Source organism: Aricia agestis, chromosome 1 (assembly GCF_905147365.1).
Source record: "Aricia agestis chromosome 1, ilAriAges1.1, whole genome shotgun sequence".
In the NCBI taxonomy this organism is placed as follows: domain Eukaryota; kingdom Metazoa; phylum Arthropoda; class Insecta; order Lepidoptera; family Lycaenidae; genus Aricia; species Aricia agestis.
Genome location: NC_056406.1, coordinates 27,399,385 through 27,423,517, shown reverse-complemented (window position 1 = coordinate 27,423,517; position 24,133 = coordinate 27,399,385). Strand labels below are relative to the sequence as shown.

At 38.5% G+C, this 24,133-nt stretch overlaps 2 protein-coding genes across 2 annotated transcripts in view; one reads left to right on the top strand and one right to left on the bottom strand.

Annotated features, from left to right (window-relative positions):
* The window catches only part of LOC121733357 (laminin subunit alpha-1-like), a 78,653-nt gene that overhangs the window by 25,364 nt on the left and 29,156 nt on the right, over positions 1 to 24,133 (top strand). Inside the window, exons 2-3 of the mRNA XM_042123580.1 lie at positions 11,937 to 12,105; positions 12,427 to 12,589. Coding sequence (XP_041979514.1) covers positions 11,937 to 12,105; positions 12,427 to 12,589 — 332 coding nt within the window. The remainder of the gene's footprint in view (positions 1 to 11,936; positions 12,106 to 12,426; positions 12,590 to 24,133) is intronic.
* Positions 21,434 to 23,312, bottom strand: LOC121732106. Its single transcript, XM_042121903.1, has 2 exons — positions 22,975 to 23,312; positions 21,434 to 22,237 (listed from the first exon to the last, which is right to left on the bottom strand). The coding sequence occupies exons 1-2, from the start codon at positions 23,211 to 23,213 to the stop codon at positions 22,057 to 22,059; spliced, it is 420 nt and encodes a 139-aa protein (XP_041977837.1). The 5' UTR covers positions 23,214 to 23,312; the 3' UTR covers positions 21,434 to 22,056.

The following is a 24,133-nucleotide window of genomic DNA, read 5'->3' as shown; positions in this document are numbered from 1 at the left end:
CGAAAATTCGTCACGACCGATCGAATCTCTGACGTTGTTACTTTATGAAAAATCGTTTGTACCTCAAATTTTTTTAAGTAAATATGAAGTGAATAGAATATTCTTTTATAATCTTTCGGTTTTCGCGAGGTACAAACGATAGAAGTTGCAAAATTTAACTCTTAGTTTTATAGTAAGATATTGGAAAATTCGTCAAGACCGATCGAATCTCTGACGTTGTTACTATATGAAAAATCGTTTGTACCTCAAATTTTTTGGTTTAAATATGAAGTGAATAGTATCTTCTTTTATAATCTTTCGGTTTTGGCGAGGTACAAACGATAGAAGTTGCAAAATATGACTCCGAGTTTTATAGTAAGATATTCGAAAATTCGTCAAGACCGATCGAATCTCTGACGTTGTTACTATATGAAAAATCGTTTGTACCTCAAATTTTTTTGTGTAAATATGAAGTGAATATAATATTCTTTTATAATCTTTCGGTTTTTGCGAGGTACAAACGATAGAAGTTGCAAAATTTAACTCTTAGTTTTATAGTAAGATATTCGAAAATTCGTCACGACCGATCGAATCTCTGACGTTGTTACTTTATGAAAAATCGTTTGTACCTCAAATTTTTTTGTGTAAATATGAAGTGAATATAATATTCTTTTATAATCTTTCGGTTTTGGCGAGGTACAAACTATAGAAGTTGCAAAATTTAACTCTTAGTTTTATAGTAAGATATTCGAAAATTCGTCACGACCGATCGAATCTCTGACGTTGTTACTTTATGAAAAATCGTTTGTACCTCAAATTTTTTTGTGTTAATATGAAGTGAATAGAATATTCTTTTATAATCTTTCGGTTTTCGCGAGGTACAAACGATAGAAGTTGCAAAATTTAACTCTTAGTTTTATAAGATATTGGAAAATTCGTCAAGACCGATCGAATCTCTGACGTTGTTACTATATGAAAAATCGTTTGTACCTCAAATTTTTTTGTGTAAATATGAAGTGAATTGTATTTTCTTTTATAATCTTTTGGTTTTGGCGAGGTACAAACGATAAAAGTTGCAAAATTTGACTCCGAGTTTTATAGTAAGATATTCGAAAATTCTTCAAGACCGATCGAATCTCTGACGTTGTTACTATATGAAAAATCGTTTGTACCTCAAATTTTTTTGTTTAAATATGAAGTGAATAATATCTCCTTTTGTAATCTTTCGGTTTTGGCGAGGTACAAACGATAAAAGTTGCAAAATTTGACTCCGAGTTTTATAGTAAGATATTCGAAAATTCTTCAAGACCGATCGAATCTCTGACGTTGTTACTATATGAAAAATCGTTTGTACCTCAAATTTTTTTGTTTAAATATGAAGTGAATAGAATATTCTTTTATAATCTTTCGGTTTTCGCGAGGTACAAACGATAGAAGTTGCAAAATTTAACTCTTAGTTTTATAAGATATTGGAAAATTCGTCAAGACCGATCGAATCTCTGACGTTGTTACTATATGAAAAATCGTTTGTACCTCAAATCTTTTTGTGTAAATATGAAGTGAATAATATCTCGTTTTGTAATCTTTCGGTTTTGGCGAGGTACAAACGATAAAAGTTGCAAAATTTGACTCCGAGTTTTATAGTAAGATATTCGAAAATTCTTCAAGACCGATCGAATCTCTGACGTTGTTACTATATGAAAAATCGTTTGTACCTCAAATTTTTTTGTTTAAATATGAAGTGAATAATATCTCCTTTTGTAATCTTTCGGTTTTGGCGAGGTACAAACGATAAAAGTTGCAAAATTTGACTCCGAGTTTTATAGTAAGATATTCGAAAATTCTTCAAGACCGATCGAATCTCTGACGTTGTTACTATATGAAAAATCGTTTGTACCTCAAATTTTTTTGTGTAAATTTGAAGTGAATTATATCTCCTTTTGTAATCTTTCGGTTTTGGCGAGGTACAAACGATAAAAGTTGCAAAATTTGACTCCGAGTTTTATAGTAAGATATTCGAAAATTCGTCACGACCGATCGAATCTCTGACGTTGTTACTATATGAAAAATCGTTTGTACCTCAAATTTTTTTGTGTAAATATAAAGTGAATAGTATCTTCTTTTATAATCTTTCGGTTTTGGCGAGGTACAAACGATAAAAGTTGCAAAATATGACTCCGAGTTTTATAGTAAGATATTCGAAAATTCTTCAAGACCGATCGAATCTCTGACGTTGTTACTATATGAAAAATCGTTTGTACCTCAAATTTTTTTGTTTAAATATGAAGTGAATAGTATCTTCTTTTATAATCTTTCGGTTTTGGCGAGGTACAAACGATAAAAGTTGCAAAATATGACTCCGAGTTTTATAGTAAGATATTCGAAAATACGTCAAGACCGATCGAATCTCTGACATTGTTACTATATGAAAAATCGTTTGTACCTCAAATTTTTTAGTGTAAATATGAAGTGAATAGTATCTTCTTTTATAATCTTTCGGTTTTGGCGAGGTACAAACGATAAAATTTGCAAAATTTGACTCCGAGTTTTATAGTAAGATATTCGAAAATTCGTCAAGACCGATCGAATCTCTGACGTTGTTACTGTATGAAAAATCGTTTGTACCTCAAATTTTTTTGTGTAAATATGAAGTGAATAGTATCTTCTTTTATAATCTTTCTGTTTTGGCGAGGTACAAACGACAAAAAAACTGCAAAATATAACTCCGACTTTTATAGTAAGATATTGGAAAATTCGTCAAGACCGAACGAATCTACCTCAAAAAATAACTTCTTTTACACATTTGAACTGCTTTATATACTTTCTTTCCTTCTACTCCGTACAAAGCCTTATTTTTAGGGAAAAAAATTTTTTTTGTTTTTTTTTTCGTAAAATCAAAAAAAAAAATTAACTTTAAAAACGGGTACAATCCGGTACAAACGATACTCTTCCAGATGGCATCATTAAAATTCCGGTATCTTTATGTCGGTTGCTAAGCAAATTTTACCACCCCCCCCATTTCTACCCTATTGAGGTACAAACGATTTTAATTGCGGTACAATCGGGTACACTCCGGGTACAATCGAATGACATATATAAAAATCATTTACCTTGAACTCGGTTGCTAACTTCACATAGGTGGTGACCTACGGCTATAGCGTCGTCCGGTGGACGAAAGTTTAGTTACAACGTACGTTATATTGCAAAGGTAGGTATGTATGATTATATTTTGATTTTTTTTATTACTTATGCGCGATTCCCACATTATATTTTGTTTTAATTTTATTTTAATTAATGTATTTTACTATTTAAATATATATTATAGCCACTTTCTTCATAAAAAACATAACATCTCCTTAACACGGTACCAATCGTAACATAACAATGGACAATTGGTTTACAGCTGTATCTTTGGCTGATGAGCTATTACTGGCACCATATAATTTGACTTTAGTGGGAACTTTGAGGAGTAACAAACGCAAAATTCCTGAAAAACTTAAAAATTCTAGGTCTCGTGCAATCGGTACTTCGATGTTTTGTTACGACGCGACGGCGATAACACATTAGTTTCATACAAAGCTAAGCCAAATAAAGTGCTTTATGTGTTGTCTACAATTCTTGATCAACCAAATATTGAAGAAACTACAGGAAAACCTGAAATTATGCACTTTTATAACAGTACAAAGGGTGCTGTAGACAGTTCGATCAATCGAAAAACTAACAGATGGCCGGCATTTTTTATAACATGTTAAATCTAGCTACTATTGATGCCTATGCTATTTATGTCTCTAACAACTTAAGAAATAAAAAAAGCTGACAAAACGACGCGATTTTGTCCTCAGGATGGGAGACCAGCTGATGGAACCCTGGCTACGGGAGCGTTTACAAACGGTGACTTTGAGGCGTGACATCAAGGTCATGATAAAAGATATTCTTGGCGAGTCTTTTGAATCTGAAATTCCTGTTCCTTCTGTGAGCAGTGTGTGCAAAATATGTTATTTATGTCCATCTAAAGTCCGCAGGATGACAAGGTATCGATGCATGAAATGCAAAAATGCCATTTGTGGATCTCACAATATTGACATGTGTACTAGGTGTGCAGAATATATATTTTTTGTTTTATCTCTTTCAATTTAGATTCTATTAAACCAAACTAAAGTGCCATATAACCAGTTTCTATTTCTAATAAATACTTTTGATAAATTTCACGTTTTTTATTGCGTAGTCCCTCAGACGAAAGTTTAGTTACTATGTAACCACAAATATAATATAGTTATCTAGGGTTAAAGTAACCAATAATAAGTTCAATCCAAAAATGATGAAATATAAAAATAAAGACGGAAATACCTGTCGTTGGCAGTTGATAAGAAGTTTAAAGCTCAACGTTTTTAAGCGACTGCAAGAGAAAGTTCTATGTTCAACATTTTGACGTGAATGTGTTTATTTTGGTACAACTCAATATTCGTATTGGCTTTATGAAATAAATATCTGTCTCTACGGGATTTGCAGCTGGACTCCTGGTCGGACAGAACGTCAGCCATGATATAGGAGTATTCCATAAAACACCGCGGTATTAAGTGACTGCTCGGGGCAGATTTACGCGCGTTACAGTGTCAGCCAACTGCTTTATTGTGGCGTACTCCGCGGCCGTGGGCGGGGCCATTGTGACTTGACAGCTCGACTGGAACCAATATCGCGGAATTTGCTTCGATTGTTCCTCAAATAAGAGGAGAAAGTAGAGAATTTAAACTTCAAAGCGATACCAAATACCAATGTTGAACTTTATCTCGTTTTTTGTAACATTAAAAACATATCCCAATGTTTACACATAAATAACGTTGCGGCAATCACAAATATTTAAAATTCCTGCGCCGGCTTTGTCCGTAATCTACGGGTCCTTTATCTAGCGAGGCCCACAATAGAGGGCATCCATCTTGCGCCCCGTGTACCCTGTCGGGGTGGCGCCGACGCCCTGGGCGGCGGGCGAGGCCCTTTGATTTACCTTCGGCCTTCACGTTCATCATGTGACACATGCTGAAAATATTTGATTTTTCTGATGAACTTCACTTTGGCAATTTTAGGTTTCGAAGGTTCTTGCTTTTGGTGATTCAAATAACTAAGGCCCGAACTCAAAAACTTTGGACGAGATCCAAAAGAGATAACGATTTCTCATTTTGCTAGGGCCATATATGACAACACATTAAGGCTAAGTTTAAGTGCTAAACTAAGTGATAATCTGGCAGGCAGGCGGTAATGAGCGCCAGGCCGGAGCGAGTGACGTCACGTGGTAAACGACTGCCATTTACCACCTCGTTACATACTCGTGATGTATTATGACTATTTGCACCTAATCCCCGGACACATTATCGTGCAAATCCTAGGACATTAGCGCTTACAGGGACTGCACCAATAAGTTACAAAACAAGCGTGAATACGAGAGAATTCTGGTCCGAAGCTTAGGAAGACTCCCAAGATTTTTCATGATCATCAACATGAATAATGAAAAAAAATTTCAGTTTATGTCGCGTCCTTTGGGACTTGACCTTAGGACATCCCTTTTTCAGTAAAATAGACCTATATTATAATATATTTTCGGTTTTGATTCTGGACTGTGAGATGGAGACGAGTGGTATACAAAAACATTGTGTGATAATAAGTTTGATGCGCTCAAATTGAAATTATTCATGAACTTTTTGTCGCCCATTGACAATGTTCCTGCTGCGCGGGCGCCCGTCGCAGGGTCTCATACAATGACACGTCACGCACCTCCGCCCTAGATCTGATGCACTCCATTTGGTACAGTCACCAACTCAGCCGTGACTTGGCAAGGAGTGGTCTGTTGTTCCGATGATACTCACAGAAGACTGGAGCTATGGGATATTAAAGAAAATTAATTCAGGTTAAAATTAAGGAACATTTTGGCTATGTTTTGAAAGTAGAGCAACAACAAAAGTCAGTAAACCTAAAAGTCTTATGTTATTCAGAAAGAAAAGCAAAATAAGGTTGTTCAGGAACCTAAAAAATTCAAAGCGTATACACTATACAGATTCGCGCTCTTGTATTGACGTCGGGGCAACGGCAGGGTCAAGGACCACGGCGCTATGCAGTTTCACGTGACACGCCGCGGCCAGGACCGCAGGACCATGTCGAAGGCCATGACAGTCCTGGACCACACACGATTTTTATGCCTTTGTCTCGCTCCCCTAGATTTTGCGAGGACATCCGTTCTTCATTCTCAAACATTTTAAGAGTATGCACTAGGTAATAGAGTACAGCTGGTAAAGCTCATAATTGATTTGTTCCGTCAATAGATAGCACGAATTTCTTTGATTAAAAGTCTTTTGTGATTTTCAACTAAGATATGTGATTAATTTTTATATGATAAGCATGAATGTAACTGATATTACGTATTGGACGATTTCGTGTTAATTTAACGATAACTTATCGTTAGTTTATTCTTAGGTCTCATATCTCCTATAGTTACCATAAGTAACAAAGTGTTTATAAGGAGGAAGGCGTAAACTCGGGGGCGGAAGTGGCTGCGACTGTACCTAAACACTTAGCGCCGACTGTACACTCACGACCACGAGTGTTAAACATCAGTATCGACTGCTGCTAGGCAACTTGTTAAAGCTGCATTTCTGACTAGGCTGATATTTTGAATTTCGAACTACTATTCTTTTGTGGATGTAGAGAATCATTATGATGAAGGCCTCTTAGGGCTATTACCCTGGGAATATCAATATTATACCTGTGGAGTGTGTATAGAAGTAGTAGTAAATAATCATAACCCAGCGTATCACCTATTATTCCTAGTAAGACAGTCAAGACCCCAAAGTTATCAAGTCGACAGAATTAACAAACGCTTTCCTCAAGAAATAAAATTGTTAAATCTTCCAGAGCACCAGGCTGATGCTCATGACGGTAAATGTTTATGTAACAGCTAATTAAGGAAATAAAGTAACATCACTTTACTGTCAGTCGCCGCGCCGTCAGGTAGGCGCGAGAATAACCAAACCGCTAGGAAGCTAAACAAACACTATTTATAGTCAAGTCCAAAATGGGCCGGGAAAAACTGAAGCGCGTCGTGGGAGCCGGCGCTGGCTCATTACTGACCCCAAATATGGTCCGCGCGGTTTTTGTCGCGATGGTGTTGCCAGCGCGTGAGGCGCTCCCCGAATATGAGGAAGCTCCAAGCTCCAACATTAAGGCTCCCATTGACGCGGAGGATCCGGACTGATTGCAGGCCGACCTTAATAGAATTATTATGCAATGGGAATGCACAAAACGAGTCTGGTCAGAACGGCCTGCGTTCAGTCCGACCGGAACGACCGGCTTCCTAAGGTGCGGGTTTTTAGTGTCGCATAAGATTTTGTAATATTGAGCAGATGTAAATAGTGGGAACGCAGTAAATATTTAAGTGAAGATGATAGTAAAGCTGTCACTGCACCGAACATGAAGTGGCTCAATTGGAGCAAATTGGATTGACAGTATTTTTCGACCAAAGCTGCGACCTATTACTTATGATTAATTAATAAAAGAAACAAAACAAACTGCAAAAGCTGTTAAAAAATGTTTGGAAACCACGTAAGTTAGGAGCATACAGTCAGTCTACATCCTACATACTAGGTACTAAGTAAATTTTCATGGTATGGCATATGCATCAAATACATGCAAAGTAGGCAGGAGTGTTGGAAAGCCGAGTTCAATTATAGTGGTAGGCAGTAGAGCAATATGAGATTTTAATATGGCAACACCGGCAGAGAATCTCCGCAATATGATGAGATTGGATCGTCGGATTCGTTATAGGCCGATGTTGTCATTTTTTACTCCACTTATATGTACTAACGAGCTACAACCGCCCTCGTTAATCGAACAATATAGTGAGGCAAAAATGGACGCACGCTAGTGGATTCGAGGAATATTTACTATAATCCTTTGTGATTAAATCATAACTAGCTATTTGACCGAGCTTCGCTCGGTATTCGATAAAACACGAATAAAATGACATTTTCTAAAAATGATTCCTAGCTAGATCGATTTATCACCTAGCTACAAAAACGAAATAACCTTCCATCAAAGTACATATTATCACAATAAGGAGGCATACTGATGTTATTATAACCAAAGACTTCTATTTTAAATAGAAGTTTTTGATTATAACTGCGAAAGTGTATCTGTCTGTCTGTTACCTCTTTACGCCCAAACCGCAGAACCGATCATTTATGAAATAGTATGGAGATACTTTGAATATCGGGAAAGTATATATAGGATAATTTTTATCCCGGAAAAATGTACGGTTCCCGCGCGATAAACTAATTTTGGCGCGACGGAGTCGCGGGCGTGGTATTATATGCGGGCGTCATCGTATTATATCTTCATTTAAATTTCAATCAACGAATCCCAGATGGGAACGTTATACCAACCAACTCAATCAGTCAAAGGCCACGGATTATGGTGTGCTGATTGAGCTGGGCCGCCACTGACTGATGGCCTGCCGCCGGGGCCCTGATTATCGTGCCTACGATCTTCGATTGTAAGGATGTCCCTCTCGAACGCATCAACGTGACATCATAAAGGTTTGGGCGAGCCTTACAATCGATTCGAGATTCGAGATACGAGAATTGCTCTGGCCTGGCAACGTGGATTAATGGCCCCGCATTACCTCAGGCCGGTGCATCATTACCAGGCCTGATAATTGGCCCGCACTTACCGCGTGCTGTGACAAGAAGATGGTCAGTGATTACCGGGGAGTATTACGGCGATTATCAGATGTGGAGTCACGATTCTCTTCTCTTTTTTGTAGAGAAGACCTGAAGGACCGCTTGGTTATACCACACAAAATACAACGGTTACCTGGACACAGCATTGCAGGAATAACAAGTGCATTCGCGTTTCAAAAAACTGTCAAACGTCACCATGAGCCTTGACCCTGTGGGGTAAAGCTATTAGTATCTATGAAGATAGTGTAGCTAATAGGCTACACTATCTTCATAGATACTAAATTTGGTACAAATATTTTAATAAGAAGTCACTTTGTTGTCCTATCGCGGTCTTGTGTGGCCAGCCCACCTAAAACTTAGCCATAAATTATAAATTTCACGCGGCAATATCAATCCTTTTAGTCATCTTCGTAGTTTACTGTCTGCATTATGTGAAATGAATACGAGAGCAGATGCGACTCGCACAATTTATATGACTGTGTCCCTTTGATTCCGCCACGACCGCACATGCTGGTGGTCGACAAATTATTACAGGCTGTGGGCCGGACCGGGAAACATTAGCTAATTCTATTTATTAGAGACGAATATAGGAAGGTTAAGGTGTACACACACTGTTGCCAACATTGTGCAGACTGTAGAGTGTAAGTAATCTTTAGTAATAAAAATAGTTATTGCAGGAAATCCAATAACTTTGGTGTTTGTGAAGTTTTTTATAATAAACTGAAAATTATGAAACTATTAAGTTAGAATATGACCCTTCCCGTCTCAATTTTATCTGTATTAGCTTGTATAGCTGAGAAGCGGTTCAAAATTGCGTAAAAAGTTGTTTCTCTTCTAGAGTCTAGAAGACACCGTACAGATATGGACCAACCTTTACGTTGCACAACACTGGTAATGCCGAACAGACTGGCGCAGTTAGAGGCGACATCGTGCCCTCAGTGTAACATCACACAAACAGTATCTGACTGACATATTAACACATCTAAATTTTAATATCAGGAAGTATCATTAGGTAGCCCGCACGTGTTTGGCCAGAAGTTTAGCAGGCAGGGATCTATGTTCGGTCTAGCATGATAATTGATAAATCCATACTAATAATATAAATGTGAAAGTGTATTTGTCTGTCTGTCTGTTACCTCTTCATGCCCAAATCGCTGAACCGATTTTGCCGAAATTTGTCATGGAGATACTTTGAGTCCTGGGAAAGGACATAGGATACTTTATATCCCGCGCGATAAGCACATTTTAGGGCAATGTGGCGGTACCCACAATTCGCCTAACATTCCTGCATCGCGCTATCGAAGTTTCGGAGAACGGCAAGATATATACAACGTCTGAAATAACGTCATAGGGCTTCGGCCTGACCGAGCATGCTATCTCGCTCGGTCGGAAGATCTTCCTTTTCGGCCGCCACTAACAACGTTAAAGCAACATAGTTACGGGCGTTATCTAGTATTTAGTATAAAGTTTTACTTATTCAAAATAGCTTAAGATACTATGAGATAAAGTAAGATAGTAACGGCCGGTTTCTCAGGTTTTTTACAGGAGTTTAAGTATTCTCAATTTAGATCGTTGATTGATGAATATTATGTCTTTAGTCAATTAGAAGTGGAGCAAGTGGATATATAAACTTCAGATATTGGTTAATCAAAAATTACCATGTTTATCGTAAATCGTGAATGAGACGTGAAAACAATGGGTATTCCCTGGGTAATTAGCTAGTCAACGTAAATGATTTAAAACTTTATAAAGATAATATATTATATCATGTTAAAAAATTAAAATAGATAATCTACAATAGCACAGAATATATTATATTAGTAGTACCAAGCAAAATCATCAGGTTTGGTGGTGCCATCAGGTTTTCCACCTGCAATAATATAATTGTCGTTTTGGTATCTAAGCAGCTTATCTAGCTTGTACAGGCATCATTTATGTAAATTGTAACAATAAAAATTAAAAATGTAAAATGCACCTCTACCGTGTCTGCTCCGTCCTAGTGGTACAATAGAAATCACGGCTCACGAGCACTTCACATCAGACGAGCCAGCAGCAGCTCACTGAGTGCATCCAATGATTAAAGCTTAAATACAGTAGCGTATTAAATTATCCACTATTTGTTATTGCTACTCTCAGAAAATGATCACTTCAGTAGTTATTTCATTCCATCTAATTGTATGGATTTTATGTCAAAACTTTCAAATAGCTGGCTTACTTTAATTTAATTCAATGAAGATTTTAAGAGAAAATCTAATATTTAAATAATTAATTAAAATTAAATAATCATTAAATGCCTATGTGCACGGCCGTAAATAATTCCCAAAGTAGTTTAATGTGTAACTACTTTAGGAATTCATTTCGCGTTAGTATTGTCCTTAAAGTAATGATAATAATATTATATGTATAACCTAAAAATCTCGCTGCTGCATTCGGATACATTTAATTATAATTAAACTTCAATTTAACGAAGAGTTCGACAGATAATGTTAGCAGCTTATGTTAATATCTTCATTTAATTACAGTTAACTAATTAATGGTCGTCTCTGATTGCGGCAGGAAGAAAGGCTGGCCCTTTTAGCCAAAACCTTTTCTTTATCGCTTCTTTATAGAATCGCCGATAAAAATGTATGGAGTTGACATAAGCGTTCGTACGTTGACGTTCGACTCATGTAATGTCAATTCCATACATTTTTATCGGCGATTCTACAAAGAAAAGGTCTTGGCTGCAGGCTCAGGTAACGGGACGCGACAAATGCTATCGCTTGTCGCACGTGCGCTCGCGAAGCTCCGCGTCAATCTATAAACACAAAACTTTATAGAGGTGTTGAGCGTCGCCAGATAACTCGACGCGCCGTAAACCCGCCGTTAAATTATATTGCCTCGGATACCTCTATTAGTTTAGCCTTATACAATTTCCGCGTGCTTAATATGGTAACACTGAAAAGTGTGAAATAACTGGTCATTGCAGGAAATAGAGATAATGTCTCCGGATTTATTTAATCAAGTGATAGAGATGTTCCTGATTGTAAATGAGTGATGTTACTGCAGAATCAAATAAAGCTTTTAAGAATTTAACAAGCGGACTCTACATTCGTGCCACCATACCCCGCAAACGTTCGCGGCTCCAATTTGTGTTTTGCCAGGCTTCGTCGGGTGGTCCACGTCAAGGATTTGCGACATAGCTACCTACGCATGCTCACATTTCTCTTATTAAACCCTGTTTTTTGTCCCCAGGTCGTGCGGTGTTCGACCGTCTCAGCAGCACGGTGGTGAGCGAGGCGCGGGCGGCGGGCGGGGGGGCGCTGCCGCCGCCGCTGGACGTCGCCGCGCACGCCGCCCTCACCGCTACCGCCACCTGCGGCAGCCGCGGCGCAGAGGAGTTCTGCAGGGATACGCCCGGGAAGTGAGTTGGAACTGGACTGTCTGTTAGGACTTGGTCAGGTCATGATGGACAGGATGTGTAAACATTAATGGCACCGCGAATACATAGCTGTACCTATTTTATGTAGGTTCGATCAATCGACGCCAATCATAGGCATTATCCAGCAAAGACTAACCGAAAAATGCGCAAACGTTCGTATTTGCCAGTAGTTGTCCATCATGGCTTAACGCAAACATATTATAGCATTGCATTTTGCATGCTATGTTATTGTAGTGGTTCAAAGCTTTAAGATTTTGATTTCCTTACTCGTGACTATTTTCAATGAAATCCATCTGTCCACAGACGTGGTGTGGTGTGCGACGTGTGCGAGGGGTCCGAGGGCGCCCCGTCCCGGCGGCACCCCGCGGCGATGGCGGTGGACGGAGACCCCGGCACCTGGTGGCAGAGCCCCGTCTTCGGCGACGGGGAGGACCAGCAGGCGGACTTGGTGGCGGAATTGCCAGGAGTAAGTGTCACTTACTTAGCATATTTTGTTTCCTCCCCTGTCGAGAGTCAGTCGAGCACCATGCCTACAGTGTCGGGGCACCATTATAATCCTCAACGCTATTGAGAAATATTTTGTTTTTACATTTAAGCTTGGTAATTAATGAGCTGGTTTATTTTAATGGTCCGTCCGAGAGGCACGTAGTTTTTTCGCTTGCTGAAGAATTTCACGTGCGAGTGATAAAAATTAAGTGTTATGGTTACGACTTGTGAAAATTGCCGAGAGCTTATGTAATTCTCGAACAAATGAGTATTTTAAGACTTGACTTCATTGGCCTCAAATCACGGGCGCCAAGCTCCTCTTAGAACATCATCTTGATACGCCAGCGTTCTCGGACAAGTTTACCCATAAGTATCTTGTGTTCTAAACTGGAATATCTCTACCGATATCCTTCTAAAGTTCCTCATATCTAGGCACCTTAAAATAAGGCAATACGTGCATTCCACACAATGGCCAATCAGGCTCGTTTTATCTACGGAACCCTGTCCTTTTAGGGTCGGCGGCGGCTTTGTCTGCACCGCTCGTTACGGGTTATTATGTAGGGGAGACTGTGGAGTGTTAACTTACAACGCGATAAAAACAAGTTAAATGTGGGCGGCTGATGGGCCAAAATTACGGCCGAGGTTCAACAGTATCCGAAGTGGCGATATGAGAATTCAAAAAAGTTAATTGCGGCAAATAAGACATTCGATGATTGAACAAAGCTATGTTTGTTGTAATATTTTTATGTTGTTTTTATTGTTCACGTTCAGCTCCTGCATTTAGAGGTAATAATGCATTTTCTTACAAATAACCGTGATATGTTTTCAAATCCGAGCCGACTGCGAATTTTGAATACCCTCACAAAACAAACTTTCGAACGATTTGTACCTAGGGCGAGTGTGGACGAATGATGGGTCCACGGACATAGATCAAGATAGATAAAGCATGTCCCTCCATGCGGTATCTATATTGATCTATGTCTGTGGGTTAGTACAACTCGCACTTGATCTTTTAATAATATTCAATTTGACCAGTACAATTATTATTACTGACAAGAAAACAAGGAGTATAAACAGAGTAACAAGGTAAAGTAGATTTTTATTCGTCTTGATACTTGACACATCAAACTGTGCCCTCTTGTCCATTATAGAGGTGGTCAGTCGTCCGTTGACCGTTTCCTATCAGCTTGTCACGGTAATTTACAAGTGCCTTTTAATGTGCGCAATAAACGGTCCGACAAAACACCTAATGAAGTAGCCGTGTCGTGTTATTTATTGACAGTAGCCGACCACTTAGCTGATAGGACGGTAACATGCTACTCGGTGACTCGTCATACCTCGTATACCAGTGCTGCCGGCTTGATTTGTAGTGTTGCACTTTGCTGATGACTTTTTTGCTGACTTGGACATTTATTTAAATAAAATGTAGACTTAGTAACTAGTGAGAGATTGCAATTAATTAAATTAAATTAAAATTTATTTATTTCAGACAATCACAGTCCATATTTGTTAGTGAGTAGCATAAAACTTATCCTATGTTAGTTAAGATTTTAAATAAAAAGGAAAACAAAAAGACCAGAGACGACTCAGGTGAGTCAAGTCACCCAGTTGCACCTCTCACATGCAACTCAGTGAAACGACCCAAAACTGCTGAGTCCAGCCTCCCTGCTATCATTTCCAGGATGATGTTGCAACTACCCCTTAACCTTTGTACTACAGAACATGTTTTCTTCCTCATGATAGCATAAAAATCATCAATGTGAGCATCTGCAAACATGCCTGAGGCACTACAGTACCGGGGTAATCGCACCAGCGCCCTGAAAATGTTATTATATTGCACTCTGAGTGCATTATAGGTTCTCTGTGTATAGTTGACCCATAGACCACTCGTGTAAAAGCTTTGACAATATGCTTTAAACAATGTGAGCTTAACATTCAATGTACAGCGAGCGAATCTATGAGCCAGCATGTTCCCACGAGTTGACAATGCCCTCCTTTCCCTCTCTATATCCTGATCATCAGTCAAAGTGTCAGTCACAATATGTCCAAGATACTTAAACTGATCAACACGATTCAACTGTACCTTATTTAAAAAGACGGGGGGGACATTTACAGGTTTCTTATTTTTACCTCTAAAAACCATTAATTTAGTCTTTTGGTCATTGTACTTTAAACCGTGCTGGTCAGCGTAAGCTTCACACATTTGCAATAGCTTTCTCAAGCCATTAACTGAAGGGCTCAGCAGCACCATATCGTCCGCATAGCTCAAGTTGTTAACACATACTCCATCAATGCGGCAGCCAACATTCATGCTGCTCAGCCCTACAATCAATTTATTTACAAATAGGTTAAATAGCCTCGGAGAGCTGAGTCCACCTTGACGAACACCAGAACTCAGTTTATACTCATCTGAATACTTATCAGCCCATTTTACAACATTTGTCTGATTATTATACCAATAAGAAAAAGTTTCTATAATTTCTGGGGGAACACCTTCTTCTTTTAACTTATTCCACAAGTGGCCATAAGAAACAAGATCAAACGCCTTGGACATATCAAGAAAACATGCATATATTGGTGTTTTCCTAGTTATATAGTAACTTACAGTGTGCTTCAGTGTTAAGATTGCACTTTCAGTTGAGAGGCCTGCCTGGAAACCAAATTGAGCATCATGTATTTTGATATATTGTCCAAGGCGCTCATCCAGTACTTTATCCAGCACTTTTGCAGTGATGGTGGCTAAGGATATAGGCCTATAATTTGATTTGTCTCCTATGTCACCAGTGGTGTTCTTGACAAGAGGGATTACAATGGTTTTAATCATATCAGATGGCAGATATGAATGCCTGATGCAAAATGTGTACAACATCGACAACAGTCTACTAAGGTGTGGGCCAGCGTGCCTAAAATGCTCTACACTAAGCCCATCGTGGCCTGGTGACTTTCCCCGTGACATTTGTGCAATTACCTGGCCAACCTCTTTACTAGTTATTCTTGTTGATTGAGTAATATTACAGTGATCGTTAGAGGTGAAATGACATGGTGGCAGGGCAGATTTTACTTGAAAATAATTTTTAAAGATATTAGATATTTCATTTGGATCACTTGTACCCTCCACACACGCTGGCATTATTTTCTTATTACATAATTTCTTAGTGTTTAACCAAAATTTATTAAATTGTTTAGTAGAGTGCTGTTCGGCCAGTCTATCCAATTTAATTTGTTCCTGATTTGTTTGGCAAAATTTTAATCTCGACTTGAAGATTTTCCTACTTAAAATCATCTTATCATAAATTGGACCACATGAAGGTTTCCCGTTTAACACATACATCTGGTAATCTAATTTAGCCTGTTTGTGTGATTCTGCTACATATTTATTCCAGCCTAATATATATTTACAACTTGAATTTTTGGTGACCCTATTATTATAACTATGGATAGATGCCTGTGTTAATATCTTTATAATGTTATTATATAATTTGTCAATAACACTTCTATGATTTAAATTACTACACATCCCATCTGCACACTGACTAAAATCTATCGGAAAATCTATTTGTTTCAAATATGTATTACAATAATTATAATAATTATCAATTTGCTCATTACTTCTAATGCCCCAGATAATATTATTATTTTTACATTGATTTTTATCTATTTGTATTTTTGTTCTAATTAATTCTAAATTACAATTGACCAGAATTGGATAGTGGTCCGACCAGTATGTGTCATAGAGAACTTGACAACTCATTATTGTAAACCATGCACATTTACTAACCACACAATGGTCCAACCATCTTTTACAACCATGAGCTTCACTAACATAAGTATGTGTATCAGAGGACTCTCCCAGTATATCCATGTCAGCACACACCCACTGTCTCTCACTACAGAAAACACGCAGCTCATCATAAAAAGGTGCGGAAGGATGCGCATTATAATCACCTAACATATACACTGTCTCTATATTATTGTCCTCTATTATTGCATTCAGTTCACCTAAACATTGTGTAAACACTGGCAAATTGTCAGACTGATCAGTAGGCATATATACACAAATAATCAGAATCTCTCTTTGCCTAGAGGTAACTGCTTTTATCGCAGTAATACGATCACTATTACACTTTATGACACAAACTTTGTTGAACACATTTTTTCTATACAGCAATGCGACACCCCCAAAAGGTCGACCACGCAGTACCCCCGATGTGACATCAATCGATGATTTTCCAGTGTAGCTAAAGTCCTTGTGTATATCGCCGAGAAGTGATAACTCGTATGGCAAGAGCCAAGTCTCCTGTAAGGCTACCACATCCGCTGAATTACATAGCGATCTGACACATTGGATACTTCTTTTGATATTTTTGCAGTTGAAACTAATAAACCTGCTATGTTGTGTTTGATCCATTAATTTCAGTCTAAAGTTTTACACTTTCTAAAGGCGCATCTCCCTCCACAGGTAGCGATGAGAGGCGCTTCTTGAATGGCACAAAGCGTCTGAACTTGATGCCATCCGGCCATAGCTCATCATTTAGGTATAAATCCAACTTTTGTTTTGAGACAAATATTTTGAAGGCATTATAAGGACGCTCCCTTTTCATATGTATCTTCTCCATTATTACCTTTTCTTTTGTCTTATTTAGTATATATTCGCAAATGTCCGACTCGGAAGTCTCTTTGTTTACATTGGAAATGAACAAAGGTATGTCGTACTCGGCTGCCTTAAACTTACTTTCCGGCACTGTTACCGCTTTGCCAGTTTTCCCAATAAAGTAATTTCTGAGCCTTTTCTTTTGTTTCGTTTGCCACACCTCAGACGGCATCTTTTTGATAATATTCTTGCATAAAATCTGTGCGAAGCTAGTTTCTTGATTGCTGTCACTTTCCTTTTGACGTAAAACTGTACTCCTGTCAGTGTCAACTTGATGCGTCGGCGCCATGTTCTTTTCATTTGTCAAGGTATTCGAGATGTCGCTGTGGGACATCTCGAATACCTTGACAAACGCATTTAATTTTATAAAAATTAAAAAGTTATTTAATATTTTTATAAAATAATAGAAAGCAGAAGACTCTACAGTCTAGAGTCAGTGGAGTCATAAAAATAGGGTAGAGTTCAGAGATCATAAATGATCTAATTTAAAGTCCATTGTCCCCTACACAAAACCTATACTGCTTCTTTGGAATCAACGTATAAACCCCTGCATGTACCTAAAGAACAGTGGACTTAGACAACTTGCATTCGATAGGAAACGAAGTCAGAAAAATGTCAAGGGAACATAACGCGCCGTCGACATGGTTTGCGACGCCTAGCGTCAAATCCTAATACATGTTTGACTTCTCACTACTTTTTTGAGACAATCGAACTTAATTTAACTAAGTACCCTGGTTTGATAAGTCACAATGGCGGCGATAGCATCACGCACCTGCGGGGCGCCGCGTAAATCACCAGGGAGTCGGGAGTCGGGACAGCCCACTAATAGGTGAGCTGGTCGATCGCCGCCCAGCAGATAACGTGAGCTATTAAATATATTGGGCATTATCTTGTCCCGGCCAGCCAGGCTTCTGGTTTTTTTTTATTCTGTATTATATAAAAGGTTACTCACCTTACAATGTACTCAGTGTCTTATGCCTGGGAAGAAAGGTAGCTTGGCTAAGCAATTCTATCACAGCTGCAGCATATTATATGGCGCTTAATTTTGTTTCATAATCCATATAATATTTATATAAAAGTATGTCTATTTGTCAGCTATGTTACGCTTAAACTGCTGAAATTAATTTCCATATGGAGATATAGGTGACAAGTCCTGAGAAAGGAAAAACCATATTAGGTTTATTTTGGAGTTTCGGATAATATCATCTATTGAATTAATAAATCATATACATACTTCCATAGTCCATATTAATATTATAAATGCCTGTCTGTCTGTTACCTCTTCACGCCCAAACTGCTCAACCGATTTTGCTGAAATTTGGCATGGAGTTACTTTGAGTCCCGGGAAAGGACATAGGATACTTTTTATCGGGCAAAAATGTACGGTTCCAGCGCGATAGCGAATTTTGGAGCAATGGAGTTGCGGCAGTCATCTAGTTTTTGTTAATAAATCATTATTCTCAGCAAATAAACTAATTTATAAAATTACTTAAGTAAAGATGCATATTATTCTATTTATTGCTTTACAATCTACGTGACTGATCTTCAGCTCTTCGCGGATTTTCCCATGTTACGTTGCAATAAGTATTTTGTCAAAACACATACGATGTTTATCTAAAGGCGAGATATAGTCCGCTGTCCGATAGTGAGACACGATCCGATAATGATTCCAGACACTTCTATGAGGGATTAAGTTGTCCTCTGTGGCTTATCCGTCCAGTGAGAGGGGGAAGAGAGGGACTTGACAAATAATGTGTGGACTAGTAAGATCTTAGTCTTAAGTCTAACGTCTTAAAACAGAGCTTTCGGTAATAGGGTTCGGTCGCTATTCAAATTAAATCATTCATTCAATCATATTGTATTTAATAGCCAGGCCAGCTGTGATACTACCAGATCCTACTAATATTATAAAGGCGAAAGTTTCTTTGGATGTATGGATGTATGGATGTGTGGATGTACGGATGTTTTTTTACTCTTTCACGCACAAACTACTGAACGGATTTTAATGAAACTTTACAATAATATAGCTTATACATCAGAATTACACATAGGCTACAATTTTAACCGACTTCCAAAATGGGGGAGGTGTTATGTTCGTTTTCTTATGTTTAACGATTACTCCGCCGTTTGTTAACCGATTTTCAAAATATTCTTTTGGTATATAGGGTATCATCCCAATTTGGTATTATATTCACAAAAGTGGTGATCTGATGAAGGATGCATAAGTAATCGAGGGAACTTCTCAAAACTTATAGGGAAACATGTGGTGACTTCGGTTTCGTGAGAAGTATTCTAAGCATAATATGCTACCAACAAGTAAGATTTTGCACCGAGGTATACTTGGTATACCGTGGTTCGGAAGGTGCTGAGAGAACTCCTTATTCTTTATAGATACAAGTTTGGGAGTTTCGGCGTTGTTTTAAGAACGGAAAGCATATGCTACTATGCAAATTACATTCATCATCATCATCAGTACCATTTTATACCATACATCGTCCCATGGTTATGACTTATGAGCCTATAATGACCCTGTTATTGTTACGTTTCATAGTCTTTTAGATCGAGACTCGAGTTTGTCAAGCGATAATTGAAAAAAATCTATACTTAATATTGCTTGAGAGTATGTTTGCTTGAACGCGCTAATCTCAGGAACTGCTGGTCCGATTTAAAAACTTATTTAAGTGTTAGATAGCTAATTAATTATCGAGTAAGACTATAGGCTATATATTATCACGCTAAGACTAATACGACTGAAGAAACTCAGGAAAATGTGGGAAAAACGGGGGAAATATTAGAAATTACGAACTACTGGAGCAATTTTTATGGCAATATTTGGCACAGATATAGAGTAAACCAAGTGAAGGGAGTAGGGACATAAGCTATTTTTTATGGGAAAATGTACGGTTTCCGTAACATTCCTAATTTACGCGGGCGAAGCCGCGCGGGACATTTAGTTCATTATATAGTGCCTGCATGTGTGCGCAATACGCATACGTGCACTATCTCTCCCTTTACAATTTGCTGTTGTCAGCAATATAATATTAATATTATATATTTTCTGTAGTAGCCAGCTGCTGCTTTAGCCAGTATGTATCAGTGTATGATAGTAGCTTAAACAATACTTCATAGTAACATATTGTAGGTTGTAATGTATATTATATTCCGGACCATAAGATACGCTATCTTATCAATTATCATTCGACATACACTTTGTTTTTTAAATTGACAAACCGTAAACATTTTAGCTCTATCATATTAACACCTTGTATGACTGATAGAATTAGTATTTATCAATATAAAATATTGTATTTTATATGTAAGTACAGTATTTATAAATATTTATCGAAAGTTTGTCAAAATAACATTATTTAATTGTATTATTGCATTCAACGCATGACGTTGAAATTCTCTGGGCACGGCAGTGCCCCAGCCAAGTCTAGAACAAAGGCACGGTCGAGACATACTTTTCTCGAAGCGGTTAGCGGTTATTTCATCCCCACTACACCTTCGATGTTAACAAAACTAGAGGTTTAGATTTTCGATGATGAGGAATAAGTATTAAAACTAGTTTAACCTCCAAATTACCTGATATTTTTATAAATAGTTTACCAGTTATGGATAGTCACAGTTACAACATTTTGTCACTCACTGACTGACAGATCACCACAATTATAAGGTAGGTACTTCTAGCAGACTTAGAACCTTGAAATTTGGCATCAAGGTAGATCATTAGCCACAATGAAAAAAAATACTGTAGTAATACTCTAGACTATATTAGTAACTTGACTATATAGGTAACATCGACTTAAACACTTTACGCTTGCGGTCTGGGGCGCCCCCAACTATCAACTCCTCCAAATATGCAGTGTCGTATTTCTTTCTAGTGTGCTCATTACCAAGTCGCTACAATAATTATAAAATAAAGAAAACTATTGATAGTTACTAAATGTTGATTTAAAATTACAAAATAAGTTGAAGGCTTGGTTTGAATGTGATCCGATAACTTTTTACGATAGACACTTTGCACATATTGGCTTGGCTATATTTTTACATTAATTCATATACTGATGGGATCTTATTTAAAAATATCACATTTAAAAACATTATAATTTATTTAATGTATAATTTTAAGTACATAATATTTAAATAATAATAATATTTTAACACTGGACAGTCTATAGTCTTAGCAAGGTAAAACTCAAATGGAATTTTAAAAAGATAATGTGATACCTATCTCCCGCACTCACAGACAATTAACAATTACTAAAATTTTTAATGACAGAAAAGTCAAAATCTTCACTAACTTAAAGTTAAGAAATTATTGAAATGTTCTGAGAGCGGCCATCAGTCGACCAAATCACAAGAAATAATATTTAAACGATTACAAGTTCTTTTCCACAAAGCAACCGAAACAATCTCTTTTGCCTTTCTTTCTTATTTACAACAATACTCACAGAAAAATTATAACTAGAGAGACTTAATTATTTTGTCATATTTACTGCGATTATATCACAACAATTATTCTAGAACAATTTTTTTCATGACGGACGACGGCACAACTAGTAGCCGCTACCTACAAAATGTATCCACTATCCAGCCCTACGTAAAGTCACTCACCTGGCAACGGTTCGATGGTTGTGCTGTATCTCTATACATTATTGGCAGCGGCGACGGTTTACGCCGCATAGTAAAATAAACTTACACTAAACTAGACCACTGTCACACTTTCATTCACATTCATAAAGTCTTGAGCACTTGTCCGGTGATGGTACCGGTCCTTCGTCCGGTGACGTTTCTTAGTCCGGAGCGACGTGTGCTCGCTGGAAGATGTCCGAGATAGGTGGGTTCTCCTTGTTCGCCAGCGCCACCCAGATGGCCAGGCCGATGACCATCCCGAACAGAACGGCCACGGAGATCACCAGCATCTTCTGGAAGGCCGGCCACCGGGAGCACGCCCAGTACTGCTCGCGGATCACCCTGGAAACAATGAAACGTGTGATCATTTTCTGCCTTCATAACTCAACAACATACAACAAGTATTAACGAAATCATACTTGCGAAGTAAGATTCTTGATTTACAAAATAATGTTTATAAAGATTTCTAACAAGATATAAGTATAAGAAGCATCTAATCTTCTTGTTTTGTGGATTTCAATGACTAGTTACTGAAATAATAATAATAATATTATGTACATAACTGTAGCTCAGATTTAAATTGATTATGTTCAATGAACGAACGTTACGTTCCTTATTGAAATATTTCATTTCACAATTCGATTCATTTTATCAATTCAGTTAGTCACGTTCGGTTAACACGTATAACAAAGGTTAGTAAAACAGTAATCCTAGACGTAAATAACACGTCTGCATAAAAACGCTGCGCTGGTTCACCGTTAATCTCCGCAAAGCCGCGAAACAGACTGACACGCCGAACTAACACGTAACCCACATACGTCACTCCTGTCCGTCTGTCACTGATTGACGCTATTGTAGAGACGCGCGAGGCCCACTTACACGCTAGTCAGAGTTAAAGTTAATTGTGGTTTTAAAAACATAGTATCTCTCTCGTTATTCAATTGTCAGAGTTATAACCGTGGATAAAATCATGGTACAACTGGTTCGTAACGTTTACGAAAGAGAAGACGATGTTATCATGTTATCAATACCGCAGAGTGGCGGAAGTGGGCACATAATATATGTGTAGAGTTACTCACGTGGTGGGCGGCTCGACCCTGCTGCTGAGGTTGCCGGTGCTGCCGTCGTACGCCTGGTTCACGTACACGAACTCCGTCTCCTTGCGGCTGCGCCTGTCCCGCTGCCCGTAGCCGCTGTCGCGCTGCCCGTAGGCGATGTCGCGCTGCCCGTAGGCACTGTCGCGCTGCCCGTAGGCGATGTCACGCTGCCCGTAGGCGCTGTCGCGCTGCTGCTCCATGTCGAGCTTCACGCTGGCCATGGCCGCCGTGCCTCGGCCCCGGGATGGTACTGAGCGCCGAGCGCTGATAACGCTATCTCCCCGATAACGCACCTGTGCTGTTATTGATCGCTTTGTTTTACTTATTATCTTAACATTTAGAACATCTACCGAGGTAAACATACGTAGCCTTGCCACACCTTTCTATGGAGCTATTTCTTTCACAACATTTTAAAGGAACTAAAACTAATTTGACAAAAATTTGAACTGTCCATCTGTCGTAGTGATGTACAGTCTGCTGAACGGACTGACAAACGGTGAATTCTTGGTAATACACTCCTGTATACCCATTAGGTACCGAACCCTAAAAAGGAGGGTGCAAAAAATACATTCATAAAATAGCCAGAACAGGATCGAATACAATTTTAATTAGAAATGAAGGGAACAGGAGTCATCGCGGGATAGCGGGGATAACGAGGCCCAAATACAGCGGTGGGCGCGCGCTCGTTAGCCCGCCCGTACAAGGACCGCGGAATCCCGGGGACGGACCGTTACCGGGCGACCACACCAGCTGAGAAATCAGGACCCTCATAGACTATCCGGGAAGAAAGTTGTTTAAGTTGTATGGGGAAAATAAAAGTTTAGTTGACGACCTCTGTGGCTCAGTGGTGAGCGCGTCGGTCGCTCAAGCCGGGGGTCGCGGGTTTGAATCCCGCCGACGGCACAAAAAGTTTTCAATGTCCCCGGGTCTGGATGTGTATTAAATATGTGTATGATATAATAAAAATCTTAAATATATGTATTGTATAAAAGTATTAAAAATATTTCCGTTGTCTGGTACCTGTAACACAAGTCCTTTAGGTACTTAGCACGGGGCCAGACTGACGTGGTGTGAAGCGTCCATAGATATTATTAGATATTAGTTGCCTTATCCCATGCGAGTGAATGAAAAGGCGGAGAAA

Bases quoted from the DNA above. Each gene is read 5' to 3' on its own strand.
- LOC121732106 (XM_042121903.1), bottom strand. From the start codon at position 23,213: ATGGCCAGCGTGAAGCTCGACATGGAGCAGCAGCGCGACAGCGCCTAC. The intron at 22,238-22,974 runs GTGAGTAACTCT...CATTGTTTCCAG, and splicing joins AGGGTCGAGCCGCCCACCAC to GGTGATCCGCGAGCAGTACT.